Genomic DNA, 23537 nt, shown 5'->3' with positions numbered 1-23537 from the left:
GCGGCTCTTACCCGGCTGTGAAGCCTGATAATAGCTGTTGTGGGCTATTAAGCCTGGAAGAAACTTTTTGTAACTTGTATGTCTTTGTATTTGCTCCCGTGATAACAGGTATTTATAAGTTGTAACCAATGTCCCAATGCCCCGTTTATGTGTGTCTTCCTCCTTGTTTTAAAGGTGTTTTACCCCTGATAAACCTGCAAGTAGTGCAGCGAAACACCGGCCAAGGGGAGATTGGTTACAACTTATAAATACCTGTTATCACGGGAGCAAATACAAAGACATACAAGTTACAAAAAGTTTCTTCCAGGCTTAACAGCCCACAACAGCTATTATCAGGCTTCACAGCCGGGTAAGAGCCGCAAATGAAGAAAAGACCGGACGGTTCAACCTGGTTAGTTTGAACACGTTGTCAGGCTTGCAGATGCGGCTTTTACTTTAAGGAAATTTTTTTCTCTTTACCCATATATTTAAGTCTCTTTGCGCGCCACACGCGATTTTTAAGTGATATAGGTAATGCCTTTTGTGCTTTTTGACTTTTGTCCATTCTAATCTGGCCATACTTAGTGGGTCCACTGTGGCTCTCAGGTTTCCCTCTTGGTACTCCTTGTCAACAAGCGTTCCCCAAGGCTCCATACTGTCAACCACCCTGTTCAATTTCTTAGTTCAGTATGTAAGCTTCTAGCAGGCATGTGTTGTATGCTGATCATATCCAGTTCTTCTTTCCCATTACATCAACAGTATCAGTTTGGCCACTGCCACTATTTACTTTAATATCATTAAAAAGTGCTGGTTAACAAATAGCTAGAAAAAAATTGAAATTATTTTAAGTATATTTCCATCATTTATTTATTTATTTTATTTATTTATTTAAGGTTTTTATATACGGCATTCATGATAAAATCACATCATGCTGGTTTACATTAAAACAGTGGTGCATAGACAGAAAAAACAAACAAACTGGAACTGTAGTGCGGAAGAAAGCAGTTACAAAAAACAGGGATGCTTAAACTGGGAGAGGAAGGAAAAAGAAAAGGTTAATAGCATTTTTTAAATATTTAACCATTTAAATATTTAAATGTTTAATAATTTAAATATTTATATTTAATATTTTAATATAATATTTAATTTTAATATTTAACCATTTAAATATTTAAATATTTAAGCATTTTTTAAATATTTAATATTTAAATATTTAATATCATCTAACCCTTGTGCTGACCTGCAGTTTACAACTACACTATTCCAGTTGTGAATCAGGTTCAAAACCCCAAGTCATTTTTTATTCAGCTCTCTTTCTGGCATCAAATCTATTGGTAAAAGTGCTTTTTTTCAAACTTCACCTATTATGCAGACTAAAATCTTACTTAACTTTAACTGATTTTTGGACAATTCTGCAGTCACTTGTTTTAAGAAAACCTGACCATTATAATTCTGTTTATCTTAGTCTTTCAGGTCTGTATTAAAAGCATTACAAATGATCCAAAACTCTTCAGCATGAATTCTCACTGGAACTGCATGCACTGTTCACATTACCCCAATTCTACAATCCCTCCACTGGTTGCCTGTCGACTGGAGGATAAAATTCCGACACCAATACATAAGGCTCTCAATAATGATGCACCATTATGTATTAGTTGGCTACTCAAAATTTATAGGCCAAATAGAAACCGGTGTACTCTTGATGTTCCCACTGCACATTCAATCCAACTTGTGGAGTCTCATGACAGCATGCTGGCAGTGGCTGGTCCTGTATTGTGGAATCCTTTTTAGAGCTGCTCCAGGAACAATCAAGTCTTAAAGCTTTAAAAAAAAAAAAAATTTAAAGATGCTCTTTTTTAAAGAAGCCTTTGAATTACACTAGTTTGCTGCCTACTGCTGTTTACTCTATTCTGTCATGAGTCTTGCATTCTTCAAATATAGCAAACATGGCCCGCTCTAAATCAACTAACAGTCTTCAGCAGGTTTGTCACTGTATTATATTTTGTTTTTATTGCAACTATGTGTGTTTTACTGTAAACTGTTTGGACTATGGATTATGTGGCCTATACATTTATTATTTTTTTTTTTTTAAATACGTCCTTAGCAAAGTGAATGGGAATAACTCTGCAGTCTGGGTGGGTCAACTGGTCTTTTTCTGCCATCATCTTCTTATATTGCTGTATGCTTCTTCAGGTAAAGGTTTTCATTCATCATTACCTGAAAATTGTATTGACTATGATGCACAGTATATCCTTAGAAACCCTCATTTAAAATTGCTAACAACTTCATACATAAAGCTACAAGAGATTTCATCTACACAATGCAAAATAAGCTAACATATCATGCTATTATAAAAGTACACCATGTATAGCAGGAAAAGTATATAAAAATACAAACATTTTAGAAGCTGTAATTCACTGTAAATAAATACCTTTGTTGCCACTTAGTTTGACTCTCTTCCGCTTGCCCACATCTTGACCACCATCTTGATCCTCCTAGAAAGCAAAATTTATGAACAGGTGGATAACACCAAGGTCCACTTATTGAATTACAAACATCTCTGCTTGTGGACTTAGCAAGTTCAAACAGTAACATTCCTTAACAACACTTTTGCATCTCAGTGATGAGCAAGAGGATAAATACTGCAAGGAAAGCACATCAAAATATGTATTCTTCCTTGTGACAAGAACTGCACAAAACTGAAAATCCCGCAAGGGAAATACACAAAGACTCTCTGCTGACTTGAGCTGGGGATAGGCAGGGTAGACTCAGCCTCTTATCCTTCATTTATTTTCTCCCCATAAACCAAATATATTGTCAGTAATCTCTTTCCCAGGTATGGTGGAAAACAACCTGCGTGCTGAAAGAAAATGCCACCATCTTTTCATAATAGCCATTTTAAAATGTAGGTGGTCACAAAATAAGCCATCATTAGCAACTTTTCCTAGTAGAGTGTTCGACTTTTAGAATTCTTTGAGGACTAACAGGGAACCTGTTGGCAAATAAAGGACCATTTGGCCCACTCATTCTGTCCACTTGTTCCTGCCTACACTGCTCTAGCTGAGGATATCTCCCAGCTGTCAGATGTACAAGCTTGCACCTTATCCTTTTTACCCTTAGCTGGTGAGTGTAGCCAAGTCAACCTACTGCCCATGCTAAGCAACCTGTTATCTACCCTAAACTCTGAGTGTATTCCAAGCTCCTACTGCCACACCTTGCTGGTTGGCCCTGCCACTTCTGTTTGGGAGTTCAAAGCAGCTGAACCACTGCTCTGTTCCAGTTGCCTTTGCAATTTACCTTCTCTGTCCCTCTACCAAACTGGGTAGATGAGCAAATGCATTTCCACAGTTAAATGAATACTCTTCTTCCCACCCTTCCATTTGTTTTACCCTTCCTAAGCTAACGGAATGCTAATGCATTGGGAGTTTGTGTAAAATTGAGCACACATTTTCTAGTCGTACACTTGTACTTTTTCTGGGCAAAACTTGCTGATGCATTGGAAGAAACATTTGCACACAAAAATTGTACATACCTTATTACCGCACAGCGTGAATGCAAATTTTTAGAAGGGGTGGGATTGGGGAGGGGTTTGGGCAGGATAAATTAAAATGAATGGCAATATCACACCATGCGATAGCATAACACATGCTATTGCACAGTTTTAGTGCCGGAAATAACTAACTACACCTTTTTTCCTGGCATTAAGCTGTGCGATATGCCTGAAATGACCGTAATGCAATTTGTGTTAAAGATTGCAAATTGCATTCTGGCCATTTTTGGGCTAGGGGAGAGAGAGAGAGACAGAGACAGAGAAAGAGAGACACATACATACTCTCTGAGGAGGCCTTCGCAGTATTCAACTATTTATATCACTATAGGAAGGACAGCTAATAGCTCGAGGTGAGTTGGTGGTGGTGGTTTAGGGGCCAGTTTTAGATGCAGAGTGAGATATACGAACAGTACAGTACATAGAGGTGAAGATCTGACGTCACCTGGAGTGAGGAAAGTCTCACAAAGATGAGATTTCTACTATGTTCTCTTGCCCTAGCTTGATGGCACCCTGATAGAGTCCAAACTAGGGCAAGAGAACATAGTAGAAATCTCATCTTCTTTTTTTTTTTTTAATTTTATTTTTATCAGTTTGAACAAAATTTACAAAGGATTATCACTTTGTACAGAAACATAGAAAAACAAAGCTATCTCCATTTTTACAACTTTACAGTTACATTGAGAAGAATAACATTTTCAATATCTTGACCTCAAATATAAAACAGAGGGTGTACAGCCAGAAAAAGAAGGAGATATTCTTAGGAAAATCTTAAAGAAAAAGCTTAACGGTCAATAACAACTATTCTTCCTTTTCTATGACTCCGCATTTGCAGCATCCTGAACTGGGGGATTATAAGGCAATCTTTTCCTATTCTCTAATAATTCTTTCATTTGTTCAGGTACAAAGAAAACGTAAGTAACATTGTCTAGCTTTAATATACATCGACAAGGATACCTGAGTACAAAACTTGCCCCCAACGAGCGGGCTTCTTGTCTCATTGACAAGAACCCCCGCCTTCTCACCTGGGTAGCCTGTGCCAAATCAGGGAAGACTTGCACCGGTTTACCCATGAATTCTGCTCTCATATTAGAAAAATAATTCCTCATAATCAGACTGAGGTCTTGAGAATAGATAAAAGAAACTAAGAGAGTAGATCTCTCTATAACTTCTGAAATATAAGTCTCTAGAAAAGTTGTTAAGTTAGCAAGATCAAGCTCTGGAGCAGCTTCTACTCCTCTAGGCCTTACATGAGGCATGAAATACACCTTGTTCAAAGCTGGAATATTTTCAGGTGCTATCTTCAAAATTTCCACCATGTATTTCCTCAAAGTTACTCTCGGTTGTTCGCCCATAACCTTTGGGAAATTTATAAACCTAAGGTTTAAATTCCTTGATTTATTTTCAAGCTGTTCCAATTTCCTGTTAATGGCGATACGATCTTTCAACATAGCTGCTTGCAATTCCTGAGACTTCTTTACTTGCTCTTCCAGCCTCATAATCTTTTGTTGATGTTCTAAATGTTTTGCATTATATTCCTGGGCAAAACCTCCAATTTTCTGGGTCACATTCGATTGTTGTTGAGCTACTTTATATAATGCCATCCCCATTTTGGTTATCAGCTGCCAGAGAGCTTCCATGGATAAACCTCAGGTTTAGGGAACAAAGCATTTCCTGCTTCGGGCTCAAACTTAAAGAAATCTTCACCATTAAAGGCATTCATTGTGGGAACAAAGTCCAAATTCAAGCTTGCCCCCTGCATCCCTGCCGTCCCTTCTCCTGTCTCCTCCAGGCCTGCATTTTCTCTCCCAATCCCCGCTGTGGTTCCTGCCGCTATACCTGTCTCCCCAATAGGGATCGGTAAGGCACTCACCGGGCTCGAGGAGTCTCTGGGGACCGGCACTGGAGGCGTCCTGGGGTCTGGAGGGCTCAGTGTAGTTTCTCCAGGGTCAGCCACGGCTCCTCCCGTGGCTACCTCCGCGGAGCATGGCGCCTCCAAATTAGAATAGTTTGCAGTCAGCTCCGCTATCGTACGCTGTCCGGGCGGCAGGGGTAGCGCTGCAGGATACACGTGAACCCGACCTTTCCTTTTCGGGGGCATTTTCGGATATTTCTTCAATGAAGAAACAAGCAAATTGTAGAAATCCGGAGAGCATCTAAGCAGAGCTGCTACACCGCCGCCATCTTGGCCACACCCCAGAAATCTCATCTTTGTGAGAATTTCCTCACCCCAAAAGTCGTCAAATCTTCACCTCTGTTTACTGTGCTGTTCATATGTCTCACTCTGCATCTAAAACTGGCCCCTAAACCCTAAACTACCACCAACATCTCACCTCGAGCTATTAGCTGGCCCTCCTATAGAGATATAGCAAATGTTGCTTACCTGTAATAGGTGTTCTCACAGGACAGCAGGATGTTAGTCCTTACATATGGGTGACATCACAGGATGGAGCCCAATCATGGAACACTTTTGTCAAAGTTTCTAGAACTTTGACTGGCACATACGGGGCATGCCCAGCATGGCACTAAACCTGCAGCCAGCAGGGGTCCCTCTTCAGTCTTGATTAAAGCTACAGGAAGTGCTGAAAAATAAAAGAAGAAAACGTAACGAACCCAACACTGCGGGGCAGCGGGCAGGTTTCGTGAGGACTAACATCCTGCTGTCCTATGAGAACACCTATTACAGGTAAGCAACATTTGCTTTCTCACAGGACAAGCAGGATGGTAGTCCTCACATATGGGTGAGTACCAAGCAGAGGATGTCCGAGAAATGCACCAAATGTACCCGAGATGTGCAATAGGCACAAGGACTGGGGTGGAATTTGGTAGAGGGCATCCTGAACCCTATCGGGCAGGCGGAAGGGTGTTGGTACATCAAGTTGCAAAAAGGGTTGCGCAAGACAGACTGGCCGAAGATGGAATCTTGTCTTCCGGCCTTGTCTAAGCAATAATGAGCTGTAAAGGTATGGAGAGAACTCCAGGTAGCAGCCCTGCAAATGTCAGGAAGCGGCACAGAGCGTAGGTGTGCTACTTAAGTCGCCATGGCACTCACAGAGTGTGCTTTAACACGGTCTTGAAGTGGAATGCCTGCTTGCTGATAGCAAAAGGATATGCACTCCGCTAACCAGGAGGAGAGAGTCTGCTTACCCACAGGCTGCCCCAATTTGATGGAATGGAAAGAGAAAAACAATTGAGTGCTTTTCCTTTGGGCAGCTGTAGGTCTAGATAGAAGGCTAGAGCCCGTTTGCAGTCAAGAGTATGCAGAGCCTGTTCTCCCGGCTTGGAGTGAGGCCTGGGAAAGAATGTAGGTAGTATAATGGATTGATTAATGTGAAACTCAGATACTACCTTAGGAAAGAACTTAGGGTGAGTGTGGAGTACTGCCCGGTCCTGCAGAAGTTTAGTGTAAGGCAGATAGGTAACTAGGACCTGTAACTCACTAACTCTGCAAGCAGATGTGATTGCCAAAAGAAAAATCACTTTCCATGTGAGATAGCAAAGATCACAGGATTGGAGAGGCTCGAATGGTGGTTTCATGAGCCGCCCCAAAACCAGATTGAAGTCCCAAGAAGGGGCCGGACGGCGTAGTGGAGGCTTGCGGTGAAGCAAGCCTTTCAGAAAACGTGTTACAAGGGGCTGCACTGAAATAGGAACATCCGACACCTTTATGGAAGACGGCCACCACACTGACATGCATTCTGATGGAGGAAGTTTTTAGACCTGATTCTGACAAGTGCTAGAGATAGTCTGGAAACTTCGTGGTGGAACAGGTAAAGGGATCAAGGGATTGAGAAGAACACCATGACATAAACCTGTTCCATTTGTATAGGTAAGACTTTCTTGTGGAAGGCTTCCGTGAAGCAATGACGACACGGGAAACTGGCTCCAAAAGATTAAGTGGCTGAAGAATTAACCTTTCAACATCCAGGCAGTCAGGGACAAAGCTTGAAGATTGGGGTGGCATAGGCACCTGTCGTTCTGAGTGATCAGAATCGGGTCCTTTCCCAAGGGAATGTGCCTGCGAATGGAGAGGTCCTGAAGTACTGGAAACCACACTTGGCGAGGCCAGTGAGGTGCTATCAGGATCATGTATACTTTGTCCTGATGTAACTTCACGAGACTCTTCGAGAGAAGTGGAAGTGGAGGGAATGCATATAGGAGACCGGTTGCCCATGAAAGGGAGAATGCATCTCTTGGCTGTGAGTGTTGGCTGCGAGTGAGAGAGCAAAAGTTCTCTACCTTGTGGTTTTGAGGTGACGCAAAGAGGTCTATGCGAGGATGACCCCAACATTGGAATATTGCATCCGCTACTGTGGGGTTGAGGGCCACTTGTGCAGATAGAAAGCGTGACTTAGGTTGTCCGCCAACACATTGTCCACGCCCGGCAAATAGGTGGCCCTGAGGTACATCGAGAGGGAGAGGGCCTCCGCCCATATCTGCGCAACTTCCTGACAGTAGGTAGGAGCCCGTTCCTCCCTGTTTGTTGATGTACCACATGGCCACCTGGTTGTCCTTCTGAATCAGGATGACCTGATTGGAAAGGCGATCCTGAAATACCCTGAGAGCATATCTGATTGCTCGAAGCTCCAGGAAATTGATTTGGTGTTTGGCTTCCTCTGGAAACCAAATTCCTTGTGTTTGCAAATCAGCCACATGGGCTCCCCAGCTGAGGTTGGAAGCATCGGTGGTGAGAATGATTTGAGGGTCTGGAGCCTGGAAGGGCAGGTCTTGGAGGAGATTGATCTGATTTTTCCACCAGGCTAGGGACTGACGGAGTGAGTCGGTGATGTGGACAGTGGTTGATAGAGGTTGGACGGACTGATTCCATTTTTGACCTTAGAGTCCACTGCATGACTCATGGCCAAGCGGGCCATTGGGGTAACCTGTATGAGGACGCCATGTGTCCCAGTAGGATAAGGAAGCGGCGGGCAGTCGTGCGGCGTTGAGACTGTAGCCGGTGTGCGAGAGAGATGAGAGTGAGAGCTCGCTGTCGAGGCAGAAATGCCTTTGCCTGCAAGGTGTCCAAGTCTGCCCCTATGAATGATAAAGTTTGAGATGGGACTAAGCAGGATTTTGCGTAGTTGACGAGAAATCCTAGTGAAGTCAGAGTGTGTAAAGTAAGACGTAGGGACGACAGAGCAGCTTGCCGAGTGGGAGCCCTGATCAACCAAACGTCTAGATAGGGGTAGACGTGAACACCTTGAGTCCTGAGGAAGGCTGCTACTACTATGAGGCACTTGGTGAAGACTCGTGGTGCAGACGCCAGGCCAAATGGGAGCACTCGGTATTGATAGTGCTTGGGGCCTACTAGAAATCTCAGGAACCTGCGATGAGATGGATTTATCGCAATGTGCGTGTACGCATCTTGGAGATAGAGAGAGCAGAGCCAGTCTCCTCTTTGTAGAACAGGAAGGAGGGAACCCAAGGTTACCATCTTGAACTTTTCTCATTGGAGGTACTTGTTGAGGGCACATAGGTCCAGAATTGGACGAACACCTCCCGATTTTTTGGGGATTAGAAAGTACTGAGAATAGAATCCTAGGCCTTGTTGAGAGTAAGGTACTGGTTCTATTGCTCTGGACTGGAGGAGGATGGAGACCTCCTGCTCCAAGAGTAGTGAGTGGTCGGATGTTCTCCACGCCGATAGAGGTGTGGAATCCGGTGGAATGGAGAGAATGTTCAGGCGATAACCATGAGAGATTATGGTAAGGACTCACTGGTCTGAGGTGATTTGTGCCACCTGTTGAAATGGCATAATCGACCTCCCACTGGTATCTGGGGCAGTGGAAACTGGCTACTGCTCTCTATGCAGGAGTCAAAAACCAGAAGCAGGGCCCAGCTGAGGAGCTAGTTGAGGTTTTTTGTTTACAAGGTTGACGAGACTGGGCCTTTTGGAAAGGTCTCGTGGAACAAGTCCTAGCCTGTGGTGGATAGGACTTCTTTGGACGGAAGAATGACTTTTTAGTATCCTTCCTGAAAGGCTGTTTTTGGAGGAATACTCAGAGGGCATCAGAGAGAGCTGGCGAAGGGTCTCATGATGGTCCTTGAGTTCCGCTACCGTCTGCTGAATCTGTTCCCCAAACAGATTGTCTCCTATGCAGGGCAGATCAGACAATCTGTCTTGTACTTCAGGGCGCAAGTCCAAAGACTTAAGCCAGGCCCATCTTCTTGCCGAAATAGCAGTTGCAGATACCCTGGAAGCGGTGTCAAAGATATCATAAGAAGATCTTATTTCATGCTTCCTTGCCTCAAAACCCTTGTGTACTAGGGTTAGAAGTTGTTCCTGGAATTGCTGAGGCAGGGACTCTGCAAGGTCCTGTATCTGCTTGAATAAGACCCTGTGGTGCTGGGTCATATACAGCTGGTAGGAGGCGATCCGAGAGATAAGCATCGATCCCTGGAAGACATGCCGGCCAATGGCATCCAGGAATTTCTGTTCCTTACCTGGGGGAAAGGAAGAGAGGGGTTTTGATCTTTTTGCCCTTTTTTGGGCAGATTCTACAACCACAGATTGGTGATCCAGCTGAGGTTTCTGGAATCCTGGGGCTGACTGGACCAAATAAGTGGTATCAGTTTTTCTGTTGACTGGATCAACAGAACCAGGGTGTTCCCAGTTCTTTTTGAGATCCAAAAGAACCTGGTGAATAGGGATGGAGGTTATTTCCTTGGGAGCATTCAGGAATTGTAACAGCTCCATCATTTGATGCCTGTCATCTTGTTCAGTCTGCAATTGGAAGGGAACCAATTCAGACACTTCCTTCACAAAATTTATGAAGGATAGGTCCTCTGGAGGAGAACGCTTCCTGCTTTCAGTAGGAGAAGGTGGCAATGGCAAGTCATCAGTGTCTTTAGAAGAATTGTCGGTCCAGTTGTCATAGGGATCAGGACCTGCCCCTCTAGGAGCCTGAGAAGGACGGGACGATGGTATTCCTGAAGGTCCCGGCCTAGGTTCCGAAGGCATCGAGGGAAGTGCTGGAGGCACCGATGAAGGCATCGAGGGCACCGGTGCATCGGCATCGATGGTTGAGGCATCGGAAGAACTCCCGATGGAGGGATGCGGAACGGTGTTTCCCCTCCCGATGACAGGGTAAGCAGGGAGGGCACCAGAGCCATCGGTGACCCAGGATCCATCGGTGGAAAAGCGGCTATAAGTGCTTCCATCTTTGAGAGCAGCAGTGCCAGTGCTGCCGGAATCAGATCGGTGGTTGGTTCCACAATCGGCACCGGTTTCGGAGGAACTTGGAGTCTGCATCGCCTTATCGATGGCCTCCTGAAACATCCAGTCCAGTTCTTCACAGAGACCTGGAGCAAGCAGCCCCGGCTCCGGAAGGGAAGAAGGAGGCAGAAGCATAGCCGGAGGGACCACTGTTAAAGGCAGAGATGCAGCTCCCGAAACCAGTCTGGGTGAGGGTTGCCTCGGTGACCCGGTTTCTTTGATGGCGGCTCGGACGATGGCGAGGTCGAAGATTTTCCTTCCTCGATGGTCCGAGACTTGAGGTGTCGATACCGATGTTTCTCTCTATGATCTCCTCGGTCCTGAGGGGGGAGTAGAGGTAGTCGAAGGCCGAAAAGTCGTCAACGCTGGATGGTCACCGGCCGGTGGCATATACTGGCGCGAAGTGGATGGTGCCGGTTCAGACAACGTCAATGCAATAGACGGCTTCAGAGTTTGAGAACGGAAGAGAAGTTCCATTTTCTCTTTCTGGCCTTGCGACCTTTTGGTGTCATTAAGGCACATTTGGTGCAAGTCAGGACATCATGCTCACACCCAAGACACATTACACAGATTTTATGGGGGTCTGTAATGGACATGGTGCGAGTACACTCCGGGCACCGACAGAACCCCGACGCCATGGCCTTTGAAAAATGAAGCCGCGGTATGGTTGCCGGCCAGTAGGCCGCGAGGGCCAAACTCAACAGGAATCGATCGAAACCGGATTTTAAAAAATAAATAAATAAATAAACTTACGTACCACGGAGTCAAAAATTCGAAGGAGGGACCCCTGTGGGGTATGAAAGTTTTTAGTAATTCCGTGAGGAAAATTCCTGTCAGGAATCTCTGTGGAGCTCCTTAACCCGCGTGGCTACTGCTGCGCAGAAAAAAGAAGACTGAAGAGGGACCCCTGCTGGCTGCAGGTTTAGTGCCATGCTGGGCATGCCCAGTAGGTGCCAGTCAAAGTTCTAGAAACTTTGACAAAAGTGTTCCATGACTGGGCTCCATCCTGTGATATTACCCATATGTGAGGACTACATATGGGTAATATCTCTCTCTCTCATAGTAATAGCAACCTGTCTGAGCACTTCACAAGCTGCAAAATAAAAGTATAGGAAAATGAGTTCTTACCTGTTAATTTTCATTCCTGTGGTACCAAGGATCAGTCCAAACTGCTGGGTTATGCCTCCCTTCCAGCAGATGAGTCAGAGAGAAACTGAAAAGGCACCTCTCATATACCCTGGTGTGCCACCTGCGATCCCTCAGTATAATCGATATCAAAGCAGAATGAATATATGGTAACAACCAATGACTAGATCAATTTGAACAACCCCTGAAACAAGCAACGTCTGAACCAAATATGAACTGTCGATAAAAGATCGATGTGACATCTGTCAAGATGCTCTGACAAAAATTTGTAAAAGAGAAAAGCAACAGAATCAGACTAGCGGGACTTGTACACTTTGGGCAGGCGTCTGGACTGATCCTTGGTACTACAGGAACGAAAATTAAACAGGTAAGAACTAAATTTTCCTTTCCCTGTACGTATCAGGATCAGTCCAGACTGCTGGGATGTACCCAAGCTTCCCTAAATGGGGTGGGACCTCGAGAGTCCATCTTCAGATCCTGAACATCCAAACGGTAATGCTTGGCAAACGTGTGCAAAGATTTCCAAGTAACCGCCCTGAAAATCTCCTGGGGCGATACACAGTCACTCTCCACCCAGGAAGCAGCCTGTGAGCGAAGAGAATGAGCCTTAAGCCCCTCCGGAATGGTACACCCTTGACCAATGTAAGTTGAAGCAATAGCATCTTTCAACCAGCGGGCAATAGTAGCTTTAGACCCTTTGTTAGGACCACTCCACAGAACAAATAGATGGTCAGACTGCCTAAAAGGATTGGTAACCTCCAAGTACTGCAAGAGGACCCTTCGAACATCCAACCTTCTAATATCCTTCTGCCGAGAACCGTGCCAATCCTCATCCGAGAAAGCCGGCAATTCCACTGTCTGGTTGACATGAAAGGCCGAAACTACCTTAGGCAAAAAGGAAGGAACAGTACGAAGAGAAACTCCCGAGTCAGAGATACGCAGGAACGGCTCCTCACAGGACAACGCCTGAAGTTCTGAGATTCGCCTAGCTGAGCAAATAGCCACGAGAAACACCGTTTTAAGTGTTAAATCCTTCAGCTTAGATCTCTTTAAAGGCTCAAAAGGAGGGCTACACAGACCACGAAGAACCAAATTCAGATTCCAAGACGGACAGATAGACCGTACTGGCGGCTGTAGGTGTTTGACCCCCTTCAAGAATCTGGCCACGTCCGGGTGAAGGGCGAGGGAAGCACCAACCTTACCCCGATAACAGCCCAAGGCTGCTATCTGTACTCGAAGCGAGTTGTATGACAATCCTTTAGACCGTTCTGTAAGAAGGCAAGAATATGACCAATGGTGGCCTGCCATGGGGACACATTCAATCCCCCGACACCACGAGTCAAACACCTTCCAAACCCTAACATAGGTGACGGAAGAAGAGGTTTTATGAGCGTGGAAGAGAGTAGTAATAACTGCCTCCGAATAACCCTTTTCTCAATTGCCACCTCTCATAAGCCAAGCCACTAGACAAAAGCGATCGGCCTGATCGAAAAATACTGGGCCCTGCTGAAGCAGATGAGGCAGATGACCGAGATGTAAAGGACCGTCCAGCGCTAGGTTGATCAGATCCACAAACCACTGCCTCCTTGGCCTCTCTGGGGCTACCAGAATGACGTGTCCCATGTGGGATTCGATCTGGCGCAAAATCTTCCCCACCAGTGGCCATGGAGGAAACACAAAGAAGAATATGTGTGGGCCAAGGAAAAACCAGAGCATCCACGCCTTCTGAGCCGTGCTCTCTTCTACGATTGAAGAAGCGAGCTGCTTTTGCATTGAGGAGAGTTGCCATCAAGTCTAACCTGGGGGCCCCCACCGTCGGATGATAAGCTGTAGCACCTCGTTGGACAGTTCCCATTCTCCGGGATCTAGCTGTTGACGACTGAGAAAGTCCGCTTGAACATTGTCGACCCCGGCTATGTGAGATGCCGTCATGCGAGACAGGTGTCACTCCGCCTAATCCATCAACCTGCTTGCCTCAGAGGCCACCAGACGACTCTTTGTGCCCCCTTGTCTATGTAAGCTACAGTGGTCACATTGTTGGAAAGAACCCGAACTGCTTGGTGGTGAACCAGTTGAAGGAAGTGGTGGAGCGCCAATCGAACCACCCTAGTTTCCAAGCGATTGATGGACCACTTGGTCTATGGCAGCATCAAGAGGCCCTGCACGGACTGCGACTAACAGACTGCCCCCCAACCCGTCAGGCTGGCATCCATCAGGATGATCCATTGAGGGGGCTCCAGGCCACGCCCTTGAGCAAGTGATCCGGAATCAACCACCAGTGCAGACTGGACCTGGCCGGCTCAAGGAGTGGTAATGGTAGCTGAAACTCTTCCAATATGGGATCCCAAAAGAGAAAGTAGTGCCCTTTGCAAAGGACGCATATGAGCAAAAGCCCATGGAACTACTCCAGTGTGGATGTCATAACCAAGAACCTGCAAATAATCCCACACCAACGGGTAAGGGAAGAGCTAACAGACGACGAACCTGAGACATTAGTCGCTCCATCCTCCCCTGTGGTAGAAAGACCTTTCCCAAGCTGGTGTCAAAACGTGCCCCTAGAAATTCCAACCTCTGGGAGGGAACCAGCTGGCTCTTGGAGTAGTTGACAACCCAGCCGAGGGAACCCAGACGGTGCAAAACCGACTGTACTGCATTCTGGCAAAGTATCCGTGATTTCGCTCGAATGAGCCAGTCGTCCAAGTAGGGGTGTACCAATATACCTTCCCTGCGAAGGTTCACTGCTACCACCACCATAACCTTGGTGAAGACCTCGGTGCCGTCGCCAGTCCGAATGGGAGAGCACAGAAACTGGTAATGGTTACCCAAGATCATGAACCTGAAAAACTTCTGATGAAAGTCCCGGATCCCTATGTGGAGATATGCCTCTGTTAGGTCCAAAGAAGCCAAAAATTCGCCTTTGTGGACAGCCGCAATGACGGATCTCAATGTCTCCATCCGGAAGCATGGAATGCGCAAAGCCCTGTTTACCTGCTTCAAGTCCAATATCGGACGGAAAGTACCCTCCCCTCCTTGGGCACGATGAAGTAGATGGAATAGCGACTGGTCCGCTGCTCGGCTGTGGGAACTGGAACAATGGCTCCCAGGGCCTGCAAACAAGTCAGTGTTTGCAAAATCTCGTTGCTTCGTCGAAGAACCACCGGGGGAAATGAGAAACAGGTCACGGAGGGGCCGCACAAAATCCAAAGCGTAGCCGTGATTTATAATATCGAGGACCCACTGGTCTGAGGTGATCCTGGCCTATTCCTCCCGAAAGTGGAAGAGACGTCCCCCGACCTCCGGAACTGAGGGATGGCCAGCGTCCCTTCATTGGAACGGCTTATTACTGGCGAAGGCATGCGAGGTGCCCGATCACTGAGGCCGCCTGCCACAAAAGGAATGCGCCCATGCTTGAGATCTTGCGGGCGGCTGCCATGTAGTGTAAGATGAAGAGCCCCTCCCAGAGCGGAAGCGGCATTGTCCACAGGAGTGGCCGCGAAACGAGCCGGGAGAACGAAAGACCTGAGCTTGTCCTCCGGTAGCTTGTAGACCTTGTTCTCCCCCAAGGAGCGAACCAGCTGCTCCAATTCGTCGCCAAATAAGAGCTTGCCCCAAAAAGGAAAAGCGCCCAATTGCGACTTAGAGGAGGCGTCTGCCACCCAATTACCTACCAGAGAAGCTGCCTTGCCGAAACTGCAGAAGCCATAGTTCGGGCCGAAGTGCAAAGGAGATCATACAAAGCATCCGCGGTATAAGCTACCGCCGATTCCATGCAGTTCGCTTGTTCAGCTTCTACTGGAGGAAGATCCTGAGCCGTGAGCAGCTGTTGAACCCAGCGTAGGGTAGGTCTCTGCATCATACTGCTGCAAACCGCAGCCCGCACTCCTAAGGCTGAAACCTCAAAAATGCGCTTGAGCAAAACTTCCAGCTTCTGATCCTGAAGGTCCTTGAGTGCCGTGCCGCCCGTAACAGGGATGGTGGTATGCTTGGCAATGGCCGTGACCGCCGAGTCCACCTTGGGAATCTTAAGGAGCTCCAAGGACTCCATAGGAAGCGGATAAAGCTTGTCCATAGCTCGGCTGACCCATAGGGTAGCTTCTGGGTTATCCCAATCCCAGGAGACGATCTGAAAAAGTTTTGGCTGGAAAGGAAATGTTTGCGGCAGAGCTCGGAGTCCTGAAAAGACAGTCTCCCGGCGAAGTATCCGTAGTAGCCTGTGGCCCTGGGATTTCCAGTTCCTGAAGGACATGCGCAATTAATGGGTCCAGCTCCTCCTTACGGAACAAACTGAGTATCTGTGGATCGTCTCCCTCCACTGGATCCGCACTACCCACATCATCACCCAGATCCTGAGTGATTGGGTCTTGAGAAGCAGGATCCGTAGCCAAGGTCTGAACAAGGGGTCCAGAAGTTTGGACCATACCAGGCACTCCCGATCTTGAGCTGTCATGGAATGCTGGGCCCTTAAAAATCTTAGTTGGGACAGGAGACCTATTTTCCCAGTCAGATTCTGCCTCCATATAAGCCTTATGGAGAAGCAAAACAAACTGGGAAGAAAAGGGGTGAGGTCTCTGAGGACCCCCCCACTGGAGAAAACTGCGGGAGACCCGAGTCCCGCTGAAAATCGCGGTGTCCCTGAGGGCTGAGGGCCAGCGGTGACAAGGGAGGAAGATCCTCACCCTCCCCCATAGAAGCTGCATTAGTATCGGGCCATTCCAAGACGGCCGCCGCTAGGTCCGATGGAGGCAAAATAACCCAGCAGTGTGGACTGATCCTGGTACGTACAGGGAACGCGGGGTGCAAAAAAAAAAAAAAAAACAAAAACAAAACAAAAAAACAACTTTACTGCATCCTGCGATGCTACCTATGTGAAGCGCAATGGCTGCGCGCGGTGCGGCAATTCTAAAAATTACCATAAACATGCCCCTTTTTCTTACGACGGGCATTATCCAGGTGCATAAAGTGACTTGTCCAAAGTCATAAGAAGCATCATTGTGATTTGCACCCTGGGTTCCCTGGTTCTCAGCCCACTGCTCTAACAGCAGCGGCTACTCCACCTCCACTATATAAATGCCAAAATAATAGGGTACTGCAGCACTGGACAGTTCAGGTTAACAATATATACAAGTTCCCTAGAAACACCATGAGAAATTACAATTGGAAGGCAACTGCCAGAGTAACTTTTAAATTACATTTTATCTTATCATGCAGTACATTAGCGTCACTACTAAGCATGACAAAAATAGTGTAGTATCAACAAGCATGCTGGAAAGGTGGTATGATCATCTCACTGCTCTTTTAAAACCAAAGAAATTGTATTCTAAAGTATCTATGAATATGAAATTTGTAAATGCTTTATTAACATATGTTAAAAGGTGCTAGGGGCAATGTCTTACAGCATAAGAATATTAGAACTCAAATGTTTGCCTTCAGTGGGTCGCCTGATAACCTGAGGTAAATGATACAGTGAGAGGCAAAGACCTTGGCATTTCTTCCATCATTTTCCACTGCACTGGGTCTCCCCACTGTTCCTCCCACCCCTCTTTTTTTGTTTTGGGGTTTGTTTGTTTGTTTGTTTGTTTTTAAAGAGAAACATTGTAATGCTGCAATCTGGGCTATTCCAAAACACCAGTCATGGTCTAATTTGCACCTGGCTGGAATGCAAACAAAATCCCAGGACCTACTCTGCAATGATATTTCTAAGATGTACTAATACTCCAGTGAGATAACCTCTCTTTAATTGTGTGAAACCTAAGCAAGCTATTCATGTGGTCTGTTACTCAGAAATAAATCTGAAGATCAATGAATCCTCCCTGGACAATGCAACAGAGCCTATGCGAGATAAGTGGGAAAGAGTGGATGCCTTCTTCAATCAACTAAATGTTCTCAATGCAAACTTTAAAAAAAATCAAATGCTTGATCATGTGTATTTCACAAATGCAATGCAATCAGGAAGAATATTAAGAGGTTAATTTTTTAAAATCATTTCTATAGGTAAAATGTAGAAATAGTCTTTTGAAAACTGCCTACCCTATATGCAGATACAAGTAGGCATGTAGTGCCACCAAGAACATAGTTTTTTTACCCTCAGTAGGAGAGGCATTTGAAACTATGCTACACACGTTTGTATTTGCAAATGTATGCTCATATATTTAATCAGAAAAACTACACACATATTGAACATAAACACAGAAATCTGACAGCAGAAAAAGATCATACAGCCTATTTTGCAATGACTATTCATTTCTACAATCCCTACCACTCCCTCAGAGATCCCTGTATTTATCCCATGTTTTCTTGAATTCAGATCATAACCTCATCTCCATCCTCTCCACTAGGAAGCTATTCCATGCATCCACATTCCTCTCTGTAAAGAAATATTTCTTTAGACTAATTCAGAGTCTATTCCCTTTCACCCTCATCTCATGATCCTTTATTCCAGACCCTCCTTCCTATTGAAAGAGACCAACCTCCTGTGCATTAATATCTTGGTGGTATTTAAATGTCTATCATCTTTCTCCTATCCCACCTTTCCTCTAGGGCAGTGGTTCTCAACCTGCATAGGTATGTCGCCATCCTCCACCAGCGGATACCATGCTTTTCTGTGAGCCCAACTGCACTTCCCTCCCACTCCTCTGCCTGGGCTTGAAAATGCTGATGCTGGGCAGACAGTGGTAGCAGAACTGGTGGAAGCACTAGGGGACAGTAGCAAGCGGCATGGCCTCTGCTTCTCCTCACTCATGATGCCCGGATAAGGAAGTAGTGTGAGGCAGGTGTGCCCACACGGGAAAGAGAAGCCAGAAATAGGAGGAAGAGAAGGAGCAAAAAGCAGCAGCCCCAGGTATGCACAGGGTCTATTTAAGCAGCAGCAGCATGGGCAAAAGTATGAAGAGGAGCAGCAGCTAGTAGTTAAGATAAGCATCAGCCCCAAGAAAGAGAAGAGCCTCATCAGCTGTAAGGGCTGGAGGAGGAGGAAGGGTGCGACAGGGAAGGAGTAAGAGCCTAAACATTCTTGTGTGACAGACAGAGAGGAGAAAGTTTTGTGAGTAACTACCCCCCTTCCTTTCCTCCTGTTAATCCTCAACAATTTCTGAGCATCTCGAAATTAAAAGTTCCTAGGCATGGAGAGGAAGAGGAATTTTTTTTTTTTTAATTATCAGTTTTAATTGAGAGTTTGATGTTTTGAAATATTTTACTGGTGTCTGGAAATTTTTTATATGAGTTTTTAAATTATTGGATGCTGTGACTGAAAGGTAGAATTTAAATATAGAAAATACTGGCTTTAAACAATTTAACAAATATATGGGTATTCAAAATTGATATACACATATAAAAAGGGAGTAACACCACCAATACTGTTACTGATGAACATTTTACTGTACATTTATCAAAAAATTATCACATTTCTACTTTTTCATTAAAAAAAAATCACCTGGGTAGCAGATTACTAAAAAGGAATCAACATATACCATAGAAACATAGAAACATAGAAATGACGGCAGAAGAAGACCAAATGGCCCATCTAGTCTGCCCAGCAAGCTTCACACATATTTTCTCTCATACTTATCTGTTTCTCTTAGCTCTTGGTTCTATTTCCCTTCCACCCCCACCTTTAATGTAGAGAGCAGTGATGGAGCTGCATCCAAGTGAAATATCTAGCTTGATTCGTTAGGGGTAGTAGGGGTAGTAGCCGCCGCAAAAAGCAAGCTGCACCCATGCTTTTTTGTTTTACCCAGACTATGTTATTAGCCCTTATTGGTTGTTTTTCTTCTCCCCTGCCATTGAAGCAGGGAGCTATGCCGGATATGCGTGACGTATAAGTCTTCTCCCATGCCGTTGAAGCAGAGAGCCATGCTGGATGTGCATCGAAAGTGAAGTATCAGGCACATTTGGTTTGGGGTAGTAACCGCCGTAACAAGCCAGCTACTCCCCGCTTTGTGAGTGCGAACCCTCTTTTCTTCTCCCCTGCCGTTGAAGCAGAGAGCTCTGCTGGATGTGTGAAGTATCAGTTTTTCTTCTCCCCTGCCGTTGAATCAGAGAACTTTGCTGTATATGCATTGAAAGTGAAGTATCAGGCTTATTTGATTTGGGGTAGTAACCGCCGTAACAAGCCAGCTACTCCCCTCTTTGTGAGTGTGAATCCTTTTTTCCACATTTCCTCTTGCTGTTGAAGCTTAGAGCGATGTTGGAGTCACAGTAAGCCTGTGTATGTTTATTTAATAAGGGTATTGACTCCAGGCAGTAGCCATCATTCTGGCGAGTCACCCACTCTTCATTGGCAGCCTCTTGACTTTATGGATCCACAGTGTTTATCCCACGCCCCTTTGAAGTCCTTCACAGTTCTGGTCTTCACCACATCCTCCGGAAGGGCATTCCAGGCATCCACCACCCTCTCCGTGAAGAAATACTTCCTGACATTGGTTCTGAATCTTCCTCCCTGGAGCTTCAAATCGTGACCCCTGGTTCTGCTGATTTTTTTCCTTCGGAAAAGGTTTGTCGTTGTCTTTTGATCATTAACACCTTTCAAGTATCTGAAAGTCTGTATCATATCACCTCTGCTCCTCCTTTCCTCCAGGGTGTACATATTTAGATTCTTCAATCTCTCCTCGTACGTCATCCGATGAAGATCCTCCACCTTCCTGGTCGCCCTTCTCTGTACCGCCTCCATCTTGTCTTTGTGTTTTTGAAGGTACGGTCTCCAGAACTGAACACAGTACTCCAGGTGAGGCCTCACCAAGGACCTGTACAAGGGAATAATCACTTCCCTTTTCTTACTCGATATTCCTCTCTCTATGCAGCCCAGCATTCTTCTGGCTTTAGCTATCGCCTTGTCGCATTGTTTCACCGACTTCAGATCATTAGACACCATCACCCCAAGGTCCCTCTCCTGCTCCGTGCACATCAGCCTTTCCCCCCCCCCATCGAATACAGTTCATTCGGATTTCCACTCCCCATATGCATGACTTTGCACTTCTTGGCATTGAATCTCAGCTGCCATATCTTCGACCACTCTTCCAGTTTCCTTAGATCCCGTCTCATTCTCTCCACTCCTTCCGGCGTGTCCACTCTGTTGCAGATCTTAGTGTCATCCGCAAAGACAAACCTTACCTTCTATCCCGTCCGCAATGTCGTTCACAAAGATATTGAACAGGACCGGTCCCAACACTGATCCTTGCGGTACACCACTTAAAACCGCTCTCTCTTCAGAGAAGGTTCCATTTACCATCACACATTGTCTTCTGTCCGTAAGTACAATCATTTTTAGGGAGGTTTTAAGATATGTGAGTGGGTAGTGAATGGAGTCTGTAGTGGAAGGTATGAATATTAATGGGTATATGTCGAATGTTGGTTTATTTTCAATAATCTGCTGCTCAGGTAGGTATTTTTTGGAGGGGGGTTATCAAAAAGAAGAAATGTGAGGTTTTTTTTTAATAAATGTAAAATAAAAGGTATTTGTAAATCACAACAGTATTGTGTGAGATATTAGTGGTGTTACTTCCTTTTTATATATATGTGTACATGGGTGTATATACTGAGGAGTGTGCCTGAACAGAAAACCAACATGGAGAAAGACAAATGCCCCAGAATCCTCTGCTTAGCCTGTCCTGGCTGTATAAACTCTAAGGGACTTATTGAGAATGACATACAAAATTCCCAGGTCATCTGGACAGGCAGTCAAGCTGGCTCCATAAGGTGATGCCTAATCATAGGGTCACATAAAGCAGAAGCCAATGGAGGGAACTTCAGGCTATATTGTCACAATAAGATGCACTATTCTCAGGAGTATCTGTAAACACAACTTCAGATGTGTTAATTACCCTGACCAGCAGGATTCTAACAGAACAACGGACTATCTAGAGAATGATGGTAAATGGGCCCCACCTGAGAGAAGTAATCAGGGCAGTTTAGGGATGATCTTATCATGCTGTTGACATGACAACCAATGTAAATGATTCTTTGGGCAGTCACGCAACTCTAGAATCTTCTACAATATTGTATGTTATCTATAAAAGAAGGATCACTTCCTGTTATATGATTAGATGCTGGTAGTCAGTTTGTCAGAGAAATAGCATCAGCTTCTCACAAGAATATTTATATTAATAAATAAAAAGTCATGCTTTCTACCAAAATCTAAGTGTTCTTGTATCCCTGGACATAAGCGTCTTAAAGAATGGCCTGGCGCTTAACAACACATACATGCACGCAATCATCAACTGTTTTAAAGTATTTCGGATTTTTTGTTTTGTTATTAGTATGGCTTTACTGCTATTTATTTTATAGTTCTTGATTTTTTGTGAGGAATAGTAATGTTTCTGTTTTTGCATAGAGTCTGGCTTCCTGTGGTTTCCTGCTGAGTTTTTGTCTATATGTTTCAATTTCTACTTTATGGCCTTTTTATTCTGTATTTTGTGAGGGTCTGTCTGTGTTCTGCATGTGTGACTAAAGTGAGGTATTATGCTAGCATGTAGATATCTAACACAGCCTAGCTCATTCTGTTTTCCTAATAGGAGGTATATTGGCTTTTTAGGGCTTGTGTAATATTTGCTGTTCAGGTATGGGAAGTTTTCTATATTATAATTTGTTTACTCATGGTTTTCTGAGAGCCAAGCCATCTTCCAATCTTCAGGTACAATGGATGATTTTAATGATAGGTCTGAAATTTCATTTTTTAGTTTCTTCAGAACCCTGGGGTGTATACCATCCGGTACAGTTTATTTACTACTCTTCAGTTTGTCAATCTGGCCTACCACATCTTCCAGATTCACCGTGATTTGGTTCAGTTCATCTGAATTGTCACCCTTGAAAACAGTCTCCAGAACAGGTTTCTCCCCAACATCCTCTTCAGTAAACACTGAAGCAAAGAATTCCTTTAGTTTTTCCACGATGGCCTTATCTTCCCTAAGTGCCTCTTTAGCAACATTATTTACAAAAACAGTTTAAAAGAACCGCTCCAGGATCTATCCTTGCAGTACACCACTATTAACCCTTCTTTCATGGACATGAACTCCATTTACCACTATCCTTTATCACCTCTCACTCTACCAGTTCCTAACATATTCAGTCACTTCCAGGCTCATACCAAAAGCGCTAAGTTTATTTATAAATTTGATATACGGAACCAGGTCAAAGGCCTTACTGAAATCAAAGTACACTATAACGCTCTACCTTGATCCAACTCTCTAGTCATCCAGTCAAAGAAATTGATCAGGTTCATCGGACAAGACCTACCTCTGCTGAAACAATGCTGCCTCAAATCTTATAAAATGGATTCAAGAAAGTGCATTCTCTTCTATATTAGCAGCAATTCCATTAGTTTACTTATCACTGAGGTCAGATTAACTAGTTTATAGTTCCCTCATCTCCTCCTTATTTCCACTTTTGTGAAGAAGAACTACATTAATCTGCCTCCAGTACTCCAGAACTACTCCTGACTCTAAAGATGTATTGAAAAAAAGTCAGCTAACGGAGCTGCCAGAACTTCTCTAAGTTCCCTTAATACCCTTAGATGTATCCTGTCTGGCCCCATCTCTTTATCTACTTTTAGTTTAGCTAGTGCCTCACAAAAAGTCTTCTGAAAATCATTTATGAGGTTTACTTCACTTCTAATTGTGTCCATTTTCCATAATCCTACTCCTGGTCATTCTTCAATGA

At 44.9% G+C, this 23537-nt stretch overlaps 1 protein-coding gene across 8 annotated transcripts in view; it reads right to left on the bottom strand.

The window, feature by feature from the left end:
• Nucleotides 1-23537, bottom strand: part of UBR3 (ubiquitin protein ligase E3 component n-recognin 3) — a 672099-nt gene that overhangs the window by 563733 nt on the left and 84829 nt on the right. For all 8 annotated transcript variants that reach the window (XM_029605729.1, XM_029605732.1, XM_029605733.1 and 5 more), the window contains exon 6: nucleotides 2411-2474. In XM_029605729.1, coding sequence (XP_029461589.1) covers nucleotides 2411-2474 — 64 coding nt within the window. The remainder of the gene's footprint in view (nucleotides 1-2410; nucleotides 2475-23537) is intronic.

This window comes from Rhinatrema bivittatum, chromosome 6, assembly GCF_901001135.1.
Source record: "Rhinatrema bivittatum chromosome 6, aRhiBiv1.1, whole genome shotgun sequence".
NCBI classification, from domain to species: Eukaryota; Metazoa; Chordata; class Amphibia; order Gymnophiona; family Rhinatrematidae; genus Rhinatrema; species Rhinatrema bivittatum.
Note: the sequence above shows the minus strand (reverse complement) of the source record. Positions and strands in the feature narration are given on the sequence as shown.